General features: G+C 41.3%; 1 protein-coding gene across 3 annotated transcripts in view; it reads right to left on the bottom strand.

Moving 5' to 3' along the window:
* MKRN2 (makorin ring finger protein 2) overlaps positions 1-12328 on the bottom strand; it is a 60329-nt gene that overhangs the window by 16022 nt on the left and 31979 nt on the right. Inside the window, exons 2-6 of one of the 3 annotated variants that reach the window (XM_090284197.1) lie at positions 7105-7233; positions 5859-6040; positions 4293-4594; positions 2862-3076; positions 1155-1265 (exon numbers count right to left, since the gene is read on the bottom strand). In XM_090284197.1, the coding sequence (XP_090140323.1) occupies positions 1155-1265; positions 2862-3076; positions 4293-4594; positions 5859-6040; positions 7105-7233 (939 nt within the window). The remainder of the gene's footprint in view (positions 1-1154; positions 1266-2861; positions 3077-4292; positions 4595-5858; positions 6041-7104; positions 7234-12328) is intronic. The other 2 variants (XM_090284198.1, XM_090284199.1) reach the window with 2 other exon arrangements.

Here is a 12328-nt window from a genome sequence, read left to right as displayed (position 1 = left end):
AGAGGAAACTGGTCAACAAAGATGGCAGTGCAGTGAAGAAACGGAAAGCAGTAGTGCTGGGGGTGAAGTTTGAATCCTCAGCCTCTGTGCTCACACCTGCCCCAAACCCAACACGTCAGCAATCCCAGACATACCCAGAATCAGACTGCCTCTCATTACCTCCATACCTACCACCCTGGTCCAAGCCACTGTCATGTGTTGCCTGGATTATTGCAATAGCCTAACTGGTCTCCCTATTTCCACCTTTGCCTCCTCTTTTAATATATTTTCAGTGAATCAGCCAGTGTGATCCTTTGAAAATATCAATCAGTTCATATCACTCCTCTAGTCAAAACTTCTATTCTCATCCAGAATAAAAGGCCAATTTCATCCAATGACCTACAGAGCCCTACACAATTTGCCCCCTGTCCTGCTTTGGTACCTCTGTCCTGGTCTCCAGTATTCTCCCCAATTTGAGCCACTCTTGCTGTTCTTTGAATAAAGTAGGCATGCTTCAACCTCAGAATCTTTGCAGTGACTATTCCCTGCATCTAGAATGTTCTTCTCACTCACATCATGGCTTGTTGCCTTATCTCCCCTAGGTCTTTCTTCAAATGTCGCCTCACTGAGGCATTCTCTGGTCTCCCACACTAAAATTGCATCCCCTTCACTTCCTGCCCCCCATTTCTGGGCATATTTCGCTCCTTATCCCTGCTCGCTATTTAATATTTTTTCCTTATTTATCTTTTTTTGGTTATTATTATTTACTTCCTTCACTAAAATGTCGGCTGTATGAGGGCTGGGAGTTCGTCTGATTTGTTTCATGCTGTATCCCAAGCAACTAGAAAATCTGGGCTTCTCATATGGATCTTTAATTGATAACTGTTGAATGAAAGAATGATCACAGATGACAAGTCAACCTCAGGATCAGAAACAGGATTTCTAGGGGATACTGCTCACCTAAGAAACTAACAAGCCCACTGCACCATGGCTTTGCTCATCTCTGCATCTTCAAAGCCCAGCATGATGCCTGAGAGAGGGAAGAGTCTCTGAGTGGCCTCTGGCTCCCATGATGACGTTCTAGGGAGGGTAGGGGGGTTTCTCTACAGGTGATGGCAAAGACTGAAACGAGCTAAGGCAGCCACGAGGATCATGCCTGAACTCAAAGCACTTACCCCATTCCCTGTTTGAAAGCTTCAATCAATTCATTCTTTTTATTCTGATCTTCTACCCAATACACACTTGGAATTACAAATTCTGATATCACACGGCATTCTGGACAAGACCTGAAATAAGAATCAGGTTAGTATGGAAGAGGTTAAGTTAGGAATCCTGTGCACACCACATCACTAAAGCCCTTGCTCAAATGCATAACCATTCCAGATGTTTCCTAACCAAACCATATTTACTATTAAAAACATGTTTTTCTCAATAAAAAGACTACCCAATTTTAAAATGCCAAAGGATTTGAGTAGACATTTCTCCGAAATGCCCAAAAAGCACAGAAAAAAATGCAAAATATCATTAGTTGATGCACAATATCTTTAGTTTTCAGAAAAGTAAATCAAAGCACAATAAAATATACTTCACAACTACTAGAATGGCTAAAATCAGAAATAAAGATAGTAAGGGTATATGGAGAAACGAACCCTCGTACACTGCTGGTGGGAATGTAAAATAGAGAGGTACCAGATGACCCAACAGCTCCACTCCAGGTATCTACCCAAGAGAAACGAAAACGTATCCACACAAAAACTTGCACATGAATATTCATGGCTGCACTATTCCACCAAAAGGTGGAAACAACCCAGTGTCCGTCTGTGATGCAGAAACAAAGTGTGGCTGTCCACACAATGCAGTGTTTGGCCACAGAAAGGATTGAAGCACGTATATGCTATGACACGGTTAAACTCCGAAAACACCATGCTAAGTGAAAGGTTTAGCCAAATACAAAAATGCTAAATACTGGAAGGTCCCATTTATATGAAATACCTAGAACAGATAAATCCACAGGGCAGAAAGTGAATCAGTGGCAGCCACTGGTGGGGAGGGACGGCAGTGACAACAAACAGGTTTCTTTCTGAGATAATGAAAATGTACCAAAATCAGACCGTTGTATACTCTGAATATACTAAAGAGCACTGAATTGTACATTTTTATCTCAATAAAGCTGTTATTTTACCACACAAATGTGTGACTTTAGGCAAGTTACTTGAGCTCATCATACCTCAGTTTCCTCATCTGTTAAAGTGAGGATGACCATAGGGTCTCTGAGAGAACTATCAGTTAATGTGTGTGAAGAGTTTCTACAACAGTACACAGCACACAGTAACTTTTCAATGTTAGCCTGCGCCCCCCACCCTGGCCCACTGTAGAATGTAAGAATCCTGTGTTATGTCAGTTGTATCTCAATACAGCTGGAAAACAAACTCCGTGTTGGCTCCATGGAGCATGTCCTCTGTATCAGACATATGAAATGTTTTACATGCATTATTCCATTTAATTATCAAATAACCCTATTTTACAGATGGAAAGAAAATGAAGCTTAAAAAGGGCAAAAGGCAATCAGACTAAGCGCAGCCACCAATAACTGCTAGTACTGGAGTCAAACAGGCCAGTGCCATTCCCCTTCTTGCACAGATGACCCCTGCTGAGTCCCTCAAACACCCTGCAGCTTGGTAGGAATCCTTACCCATATTTCAAAGGCTCAGGAAGGGTAGTGATGTGCCCATGGTCACACACCCGGGGGCAAGCACTCACCAGTACTCCTCTGCACTGAAACGTCTCTGAAGGACGGGGAGGGCTTAAGAGTGGATGGAAGACAGTCCCAAAGCAAACCTTCTCCCCCCACTTCTACAGCTAAAACTCCTTGCTGCACTTACTTAATGATCGGGTTCTCGAACTGCTTGGCACACCTCCACTGTCGGATGCAGGACAAGCAGTACGTGTGATTGCAGTTGGAGAGAATGCCAAATCTTCTCTCAGAAGCAGATGCCTTTTCGAGGATCACTTCCATGCAGATACTGCACATTTTGTCCTGACTTGCCTGGAAGGCAAAGGCCTTTTCCATCTCAAGTTCAAATGTTGACATGCAGATCTGAAGTACAAAGAGGGAGGAGGAAAACGTTCTTAGGTTCTGGGCTGCTGGGAGCAGCTGCAGGCACACTGCCATAACCAAGACCAGGAAGGAATAGGGACTTGGCTGCTTTTGGCAGGGCCCAGACTGGATTCAGGACACCCAACTCTCTCAGACCACAAGAAGGACTTAAGCCATCACTGGCCCAGCCCCTTGCTTGCCTAGCATGATATGGTCACCTCCAATTTAGAGCTGAGACCATGGAGGTCGCAAAAGGTTAGAGGACCACTGTGGGATCACAGAGCTCATAAGAACTGGGACCCTAGTCTCTTGGCTCCTCTGGGCACCAGCTTTCCCCACTCTGACCACACCAATAACAGAAATACCGAATAATCCTTAACATGAAACATCAGGCTGGCAGTCCAGAGTGAGAGGTAAACAGCATCACTTCTCAAGAGAACAAATTATTTAATGAATTTATTTATTCAGTAAGCAGGTGACATATAGTGCTGTGTATCCGGCATCAGAGTAAATGAAAAGAATACAAAGACCTAGGCCCTTGAGAGCTCCCAGTGGACACAGACGTGAGATAAACCAACATGCAAAACACCAAGACCTCGGCACCAGTGTGAAGAGGGAAGCTCTAATCCTGTGCTCACCGAACAGCCCCAGGAGGAAAATGGAAGGTAGCAGACTCAACCCCCACATACTGTGAGTTCCTTCTCACAGCTTCTACAGTGCAGCCATGGGTTCCTCCCTTTCTTACTCATCTTCAGAGCCCTACACCAAGCACAGGGCCCCTGTGAGACAGTGCCTCCTAAACACTGGGACATAATGACCTGAAAGGTCCCTTTAACACCTGGCTCTTCAGATTCTATGACTTGGGCTCCTCAAATTCTCTAGAACTCAGTCTGGCTAGATTGCAGCCACCATGATATGTAAATCTAGAGAGGAAGGGTGTGTGTGCATATGACATACATACACTCGGCTCCTGAGGTAGATTTATTCTCTGAACTTTGCATAGCTTTATGTTTCTGATGTTTCCGTTTTGTATTCTAAATAATCAAGAATTGTCAAATGACAATAGGCAAAAGGACTTGAAAATAGATATAAATATACCAGGTACATAAAGCAGATATTATTGGCAGACAGATATTAGCAGAAATACCAACAATTTTGTCACTTAGTGCATTTCAAATTTCTTAAAACGAGTTCATACAAAGGCTTGTAACTTTACCTTCTCATGAGCTTTCCTTTGCTCTGGGTCGAAGGGGTGCAGGACTTGTAACCTACAGATTTCACACATGTCCCCATGCAGGTAGACACAAGCATCTCCAAACCGGCACTCCCCGGCAGCCGCATAGGGGCACAGCTGCTGCTCACTGCTGTAGGAGCTGCTGGCTTCGAAGTAATCAAGGCCACTCCTGATTGCATCCAGGTAGGAATGCGGCTTCATCTCCGGGCTGCTCTGGGGACCACTGCCTCCTGGATTACTCACAACACTTGGGCAAGACCTTTCTTCAGCCATGCCTGAGAGATCTCAATACAAAACACACAGCACACACATAAGCGAAAACTGGCCCAACCATTCTGGTAAGTGGCTAGTCAAAACCTAACAGATCAAGAAACTCTGACCTTGTGAATTTCTCTCTTGGAAGCATATAGGGAAAAAAAAAGCCAAGAGGGAAGAACAAAAAGAACAGCATAAAATGTTCATAGTGCCATTAAGTGAAAAAATATAATTGGCAACAAAGGGAAATTGCAAAAACAGACCATGATATATTTATACAAAAGAACACTAAAGTTGCTATTTAAAAATAGCAAGTATGAAAAAAAATAAATAAAAATAAAAAATAAAAAAATAAAAATAGCAAGTATGGAAATGTCAACATTTGGATCAGTTAACACTAAAATATATATATTTATATATATATATTTTTTCCATATATATATAAAAGTCAAAGAGAATTTAGAATGTGGTCAATAGAATACAGTGGTTTCCTTTATACAAGTAAAGTTACCTATCATTTTAAAGTGAACTAGAATTAATGAAAATCTGGAGTGAGTTTTTGGGTTCTGAGGTCAATGTTAAATTTCCCTATGGTCCCCCCTTCTCACACCTGGAGCCCTTCCTTTCCCATCACAAACACCTCTGGCCTTTTTACAGGGGACGTATTTAACCAGATCAATTACTTATTTGCTTAGAATGGAATCTGCCTATCTTGTGCTGCACAATTCCAAGAATTAGAAATTGCTTCACCTGTTGAGACACCAGCCAATAAAAACAACTTTCATGATCTGTAGCCTTCTTTTTCCCCAAACCCTGTTCTGGAGTAGACACCACTCCCCAAAACTCAACATGTTATTCTATTACTAACAGTGCAACCTAAAATGGCAAACACTGACTCAGTATAAGAACTATGTGACCTAGAGGTCAAACAGTGATACATACTCTTTATTAAAATACGGAACTTTGAAATGAACGGTTTTGTGCTTCTCAGAATTGGGCAACCACCATATGCAGACAGCAGTTACACACTGACAAAAAAAGTACTGTTTATATTTTGCCAGGGCAAACTTGGGGCTCAGCCCAGCCTTGGGCACAAGGCCATATGCATCGCCCGAATACTCTGCAGCCAAATGAAGGCCATTCTCAGGACAGATCCGGTGCCCTGACATTCAGACAGCTTGGAGGGGTTTTAGGTTAGCAGCCTTCTTGTCAAGAGAAGACCAGAAAGGAACATGAAGAACAAGACAAGAATGCTTTTCAAAAAGAGGCAACAAAAGGGTTCTGCTCACTCACTTCGGTCTCTAAGTACCAAAGTTCTCTTCTCACGTTTCCCAGGCTCATGTAAGTTAGTTTTCACAATAGGCGCAGTGAGGTCGGAAGGAGGCTGAGGACTGTGGAAGCCTGGGGAGGTCACAGTGTGGGGCAGGGAGCCCACAGCACCGCCCGCTGCAGCAGAGGGCCTCGTGTGATCGTATCTAAACAAAACACAGCAGACGCATGATGGACACACTACAAGCAAATGTCTCCCACACTGCCCAGGTGTGGTACGTCCTACTTTCTGCCCCATTTGTGGAGATGGAGAATGAAATAATCTTTCCCCATATTTTAATTGATAAAAGGCTTATCACTTAGAACTGCCTGGCAATTAAGAGTGAGTGGTACATTGCAGTCAATCACTTACACTTAAGTGTCCTTGTAGGACTTGAGTGGGACAGACAGCCCCAGACCAGACAAAAAAAAAAACCCTGAAAATTCCAAACAGATATTGAATTAAAATCTCCTGACTCCCAACCCAGTGTCCTTTTGGGCAGGAGTCCTCACAATGTTAATTATGGCCAATGTAACAGCTGGAGGAGACCAGCCTTTCCTGGGCTATCTCTCTGGGGCATCCACAGGCAGGGGTAGGGCAAGATGGGCCAACTTCCATTACTCCTTAGGCAGCCAGAGGAAGAAATGAAGGGAGTTTTGCAGCTCTTCACCACAAAAGGACAGGAACAGGTTTCTGGAACATTTCCTGGTTTAAAAGTTATAAAGTTGTCTACAGATGTCAGTGGCAAAAAGGAAGACTCTATGAACATAAATATTCATTGCAAGAGTACTCATAGCAAAAAACTGGAAGTCAAATTTCTAACAGAGGCATAGTTAATTAAATGATGATATGTTAACATTATGAAACATAAAATTACAGTTGTGGATAAAGTAGCGGAATAGGAGAAAGCTTATGACATGTTAAGTTGGGAAAAAGATTATATCTTATATATGCTATGAGTGCAATTTTATGACTAAAGTCTCATAAGATAAGGCCTGAAAAGTGTTTCTGAAAAATTAGTTTTTGGGAACTGAAATTGAGGGTACAAAAATATTTGTCATACTTTCTGTAATATTGTCATATTACTTAAACCTTTTAAAAAAATTGTTGACACTATTACAGATGTCCCTCATTTTCTCCTCATGAAGACCCATGCTCCAAATCAGGGATCCGAATTCCTGACAGTATTCAATGCAGCGCAACAGCTGGGGGCAGTAGCGGGGTTCTTGCCTGCAACGAGTTCCATACGCGCAACAGCCCTTCTGATAGTACTTGCAGATGGTGGATGGCTTGCTGTTCGCCAAGTCATGTGAGAACAGGCATTGGTTTCCTTCTCGACACACACCATGCATAAAATACCTGAAGAAACAAGCAGAGGCATAAAACTTTAGAAGAATTTTGCTGTATAAAATAACTGTATTTTTGAACCTAGCATACAAATGTCTATTATGCATATGTTATGTAGCAAGGCTCTATCTGGCACTGGAGATATATTTCCTTGATTCCAAGACATAGTGATTTTATTTTTTTATATATATTTATATTTTATTTATTTACATTTGTTTTTAGAGAGAGGGGAAGGGAGGGAGAAAGAGAGGGAGAGAAATAACAATGTGAGAGAGAGACATTGATTGGCTGCCTCTTGCACGTGCCCTGACCAAGGATGAACCCGCAACCCACATATGCACCCTGACTGGGTATCACACCAGCAACCTGTCACCTTGTGGGATGAGGCCCAATCAACTGAGCAATACTTGTCAGGGCCTAAAATGACATAGTGATTTTAGACAAACCATAACAAATTCAATGATAGCTTTTCTGGAAAAAAAATGATCCCATATGTTTCTATTTCAAGATATATCCTCTTGATTTGAGATATGTCAATATGTGTAAAATGTGCACTTCATAACTGAGGAAATACTCTGAAAAACTGCTCCCTTTTTCTCATGGAGTTAAAGGGCATGGAAGTAATGGAGTCAAAGAGACCTGGGCCCAAGATCCAGCCCTGCCACCTATAAACGAGTCACAAAATCAACTTCCCTGGGCCTTGCTAACTTTATCTATAAAAGGAAAATAACACTACTTACTTTACTGGATTGTGGTAAGGATCAAATAAGATAGTGTAGCTTCAAAAGCTATATATAAGAAAACTTCCCTAATGTAGTGAAGGAAATAAGACATGCAAATCCAGGAAGCACAGAAAGTCCCAAACAAGATGGATGCAAAGAGGACCATACCAAAACACATCATAATTAAAATGCTAAAGGTTAAATAAAGATAAAGAGAGAATCTTAAAAGCAGCAAGAGAAAAGAAGAGAGTTACCTACAAAGGGGTTCCTTTAAGACTATAAGCTGATTTCTCAAAAGAAACTTTGCAGGCTAGAAGGGAGTGGCAACAAATACTCAAAGTCATGAAAAGCAAGGACCTAGAGCCAAGATGTTCTACCCAGCAAAGCTATCATTTAGAATGGAAGGGCAGATAAAGAGCTTCCCAGACAAGAAAAAACTAAAGGAGTTCATCATCACCAAACCATTATTATATGAAATGTTAAAGGGACTTATTTAAGAAAAAGAAGATCAAAACTGTGAATAATAAAATGGCAAAAAATACATAACTATCAACAATTGAATCTTAAAAACAAACTAAGCAAACAAGAACAAAGACAGAATCGTGGATACAGAGAACATTTTGATGGTTGCCAGATGGGAGGTGGTGTAGGGGAAATGAGTGAAGAAGTGAAGGGATTAAGAAGCACAAATATGTAGTTACAGAATAACCATGGAGATGTAAAGTACACTATAGGAAATGGAGTAGCCAAAGAACTTATAGCATGGCCCATGGACATTAACAATGGAGGAAGGATTGCCTAAGGGAGTGGGGGGTGCTGGGTGGAGGGGGGCAAAGGGGGAAAACTCAAGACAACTGTAATAGCATAACCAATAAAATATAATTAAAGAAAGAAAAAGTTTCACTAAGATGTCTACTTCTGGCCCTGAAAAAAAATAACTGGGAGGCATTCTTATTCTATCCAGCCAGAGTAGAGACCTGGCTGAATACTCAGATCAAATAGTAAAGAGAACCCAGAGGGACATGCCTTGGTATTAAGGGTAAACAAGTCATAAAGAGTATTTTTAGATACACCCTATATAGGAAGTCACTTATTGTCACCCAAAACACACTTTAATACTCTTTGAAGGAAGACAAAATCCAAATGCTCAGAAACACTCAGAATGTTTCTAGTTTCCAATAAAAAATTACTAGTCATGCCAAAAAGAAGGCAAATGTGACCCAAAACCAGAAGAAAAATTAGTCAGTAACAGGAATGACAGATGATGAAACCAGCGGATAAGAACTTTAAAAACAGCTATTATAAATATGCTCAATATGCTAAAGGATTCAAAGGAAAACATACAAAATGGAAAATATAAAAAGAACTAAATGGAACTTCTACATACGAAAACTACAATATCTAAAATGAAAATTATACTGGATTGGCTTAATAGATTAGACATAACAAAACAAAAATCTCAGTACCACCTCACACTGGTCAGAATGGCCATCACCAACAAACCAACAAACAACATGTGCTGGCGAGGATGCGGAGAAAAGGGAACCCTACTGCACTGTTGGTGGGAATGCAGACTGGTGCAGCCACTACAGAAAACAGTATGGAATTTTCTCAAAAAACTAAAAATGGAACTTTTTGAATCAGCAATTCCATTATTAGGGCTATATCTGAAGAATCCTGGAACACCAATTCAAAAGAACTTACGCACCCCTATGTTCATAGCAGCGCTATTTATTATACAACAGCCAAGTGCTGGAAACAACCTAAGTGCCCATCTGTAGATGAGTGGATCAAAAAAACTGTGGTAATCTACACAATGGAATACAATACAGCAGGAAGAAAGAAGGAACTTGTACCATTTGCAACAACATGCATGGAACTTGAGAGAATTATGCTTAGCGAAATAAGCCAGGCAATGAAAGACAAATACCATATGATATCACCTAACAGGAGACTAATGAACAACAGAAACAAATGAGCAAAACTGAACCAGAGGCATGTAAACAAGGAGCAGACTAACAGTGACAAGGGGGGAGGGGGGAGGGAGAGAAGGGGGGTAAGGAGGGAAAGTGTCTAGTTAAAGAACATGAATAAATGACCCATGGACATGGACAATGGGGTTGGGACTGACTGTGGGAGAGGGGGTGGGCAGGGTATGGGGAAGCAATGAGAAAAAAAGTGGGACAACTGTAATAGAAAAACAAACAAAAATTTTTAGTGGGGGGAAAAAAATGAAAGCAAAATAAATTAATAAATGAGCTAACAAATCACCCCCCCACTCAAAAAACCCATCACATGTAGGAAAGTGAACAAAAGAAAATGTAAATATGGAAATGCAATTTTAGTGAATATTAAAAGGACAAGGATTTTCCTTCACACTGTATATTTTTCTCTCTACCTGATCCCTCCAGAATTTGGCATTCTGAAGAAGTAATGACATAAAGTTCTTTGCATAAAACTAATAAGACCAGTTGTTAATAGAGGTTTTGTTAACCAAGACTTTGACTGGAATGTCATACTTAAAGGAGACATGCTTGGGCTCTGGTTGTTACCAAAAAGCCCTGAGGAACTGGGATTGACTTTTGAAGGTAATAAAAACCCATGAGAAAAAAGGCCTGGTACCTTGGTTGGTTGTGCGGTCCATGGCAACCTTTCCAGGGAAGGAACGAAGGTTGCTTTCCTGAAAGATGGCTAGAAGGAACCTTAAGGCACAATGGAAAACCTGAAGGACTTGGAAAAGGCAGATGTTTACAGGCAAGGCTGAATGGCAGGTATGTGGCTCAGCTCCTGTGCCCTGAGGGGCAAACTGAAAGTCACCCTAAAGGTTCCTTGTGTAAGTTCCAGCAAAACAGAACTAAAGATCAGAAGTGATAATTTGCTGCTGTTGTTGTGTTTATGCAAACAAACAGAATAAATTAAAACTGGACTTAATGCAGTCCCTTTAATGACAAGGAGGGTAATCTTGAGAAAAATCATGATTCAAGAAAATCACAATGCTCAGTGGTAGATTATAAAATAGTGTAGCTAACTGTCTTTAAAGTTTACTTTCATTTAAAGTTTGTTTTTATTTGAAAGTTAAACTAGGTCTATGACATCATCAAAGATGCTTAATTTACAGGCAAGAAGAATGTCAAATGCCTTGCAACTGGATGTCTTCCCAATAAGACAGTCTCGCAGATTTAGAAACTGGTTTGTGGGTTATGTTGCATAAATTAACATGTGTGTTCTGTTTTCATAGGGCATAAGCCTATGATCTCATTACCTGAGTGATTGTCTGCACATATAGGCCTCACTTAATCCTGTCTGCATCGCTGCCTCCTGAGACTCAATGGTTTGGCTGAACTAAGTGGTTGGGTTGGTGAAGAATGGGGTGGTCTGTAGGCTTCACTTTAAAACTGGTTTTCCTTTTCTATCCTAATGGCTTGGACAGAAAGGTCCCAGAGGTCTGAGAGGGGAGAAACCTAAAATATTCCCCTCAGCCCTAACTAAGTATAGTGGGCAAAAGGGCTTTGGGCAGGTGTGACGTGCCTTGCACACCCCCAAAGAAGCCTTTTGTTCCCCCAGGGTGGGACATTGAAAAATTAATCCTTGCCTTTTGTCATCTAGTGGTTATGGACTGAATGATGCCTTTTAATCCTGTTGCCAAATCTGTTACCCCCAGAATATAACAAGGATACCAGCCGGTTGGCTGGGGACAGCCAACTGACCTGGAGTCTGCAAGATCCTTCCCCATGTGGGAAGGCCACCCTCCCCTCCACACCCCAACTCTTATTAGGAATTTCTGGATCCAAGGGTAGGTAGGACGATGACCATGTCCAGCTTGAAGCAGCTAGAGGAGCACGAGACCTTCGCCCATTGTCCTTTATAAGATTATAAAGGGTCTTAAATCTGAGATGGGGGAATTGTTACAGAGCGAGGGGTCCCCCCCAAATAAATAAATAAAATTTTTAAAAATCTCAGGAAGCTTGAAGACATAGCAATAAAAACTATTCAAAACAAAGCACAAAGAGGAAGAAAGAACAAATACTTGCTTCTAGCAATGAAGAAGTATGGAATTTACCCTCCAATGTGAAACGCTAGAAAACAGAACAAAATACATCAACCAACAACTGCTTTCAGACATGGACAAAAGGCAACATAATACTGGTCCTTGGGCAAAGAGAAACAAGGGAAGAGAGCCCCATGTTGAGCTTGGCTTTCTGCCCAGAGGAATATTCTGGACATTGGTGCAGGGAGGGAAACCTCAAGTAAAGCACAGCAGTCTTGCTGAGTTGAAGAGACAGAGTTTGGAGTTCAAGAAGGCTGACAGAAGCTTTTTTGAAGAGCCTAGAAATAGAATCACACATACATGATTAACTGACTTCTGATAAAGGTGGGGGAAGAAC

The sequence above is a fragment of the Furipterus horrens genome, unplaced genomic scaffold, assembly GCF_987537825.1.
Source record: "Furipterus horrens unplaced genomic scaffold, mFurHor1.1.pri manual_scaffold_7, whole genome shotgun sequence".
Lineage (NCBI taxonomy): Eukaryota > Metazoa > Chordata > Mammalia > Chiroptera > Furipteridae > Furipterus > Furipterus horrens.
Note: the sequence above shows the minus strand (reverse complement) of the source record. Positions and strands in the feature narration are given on the sequence as shown.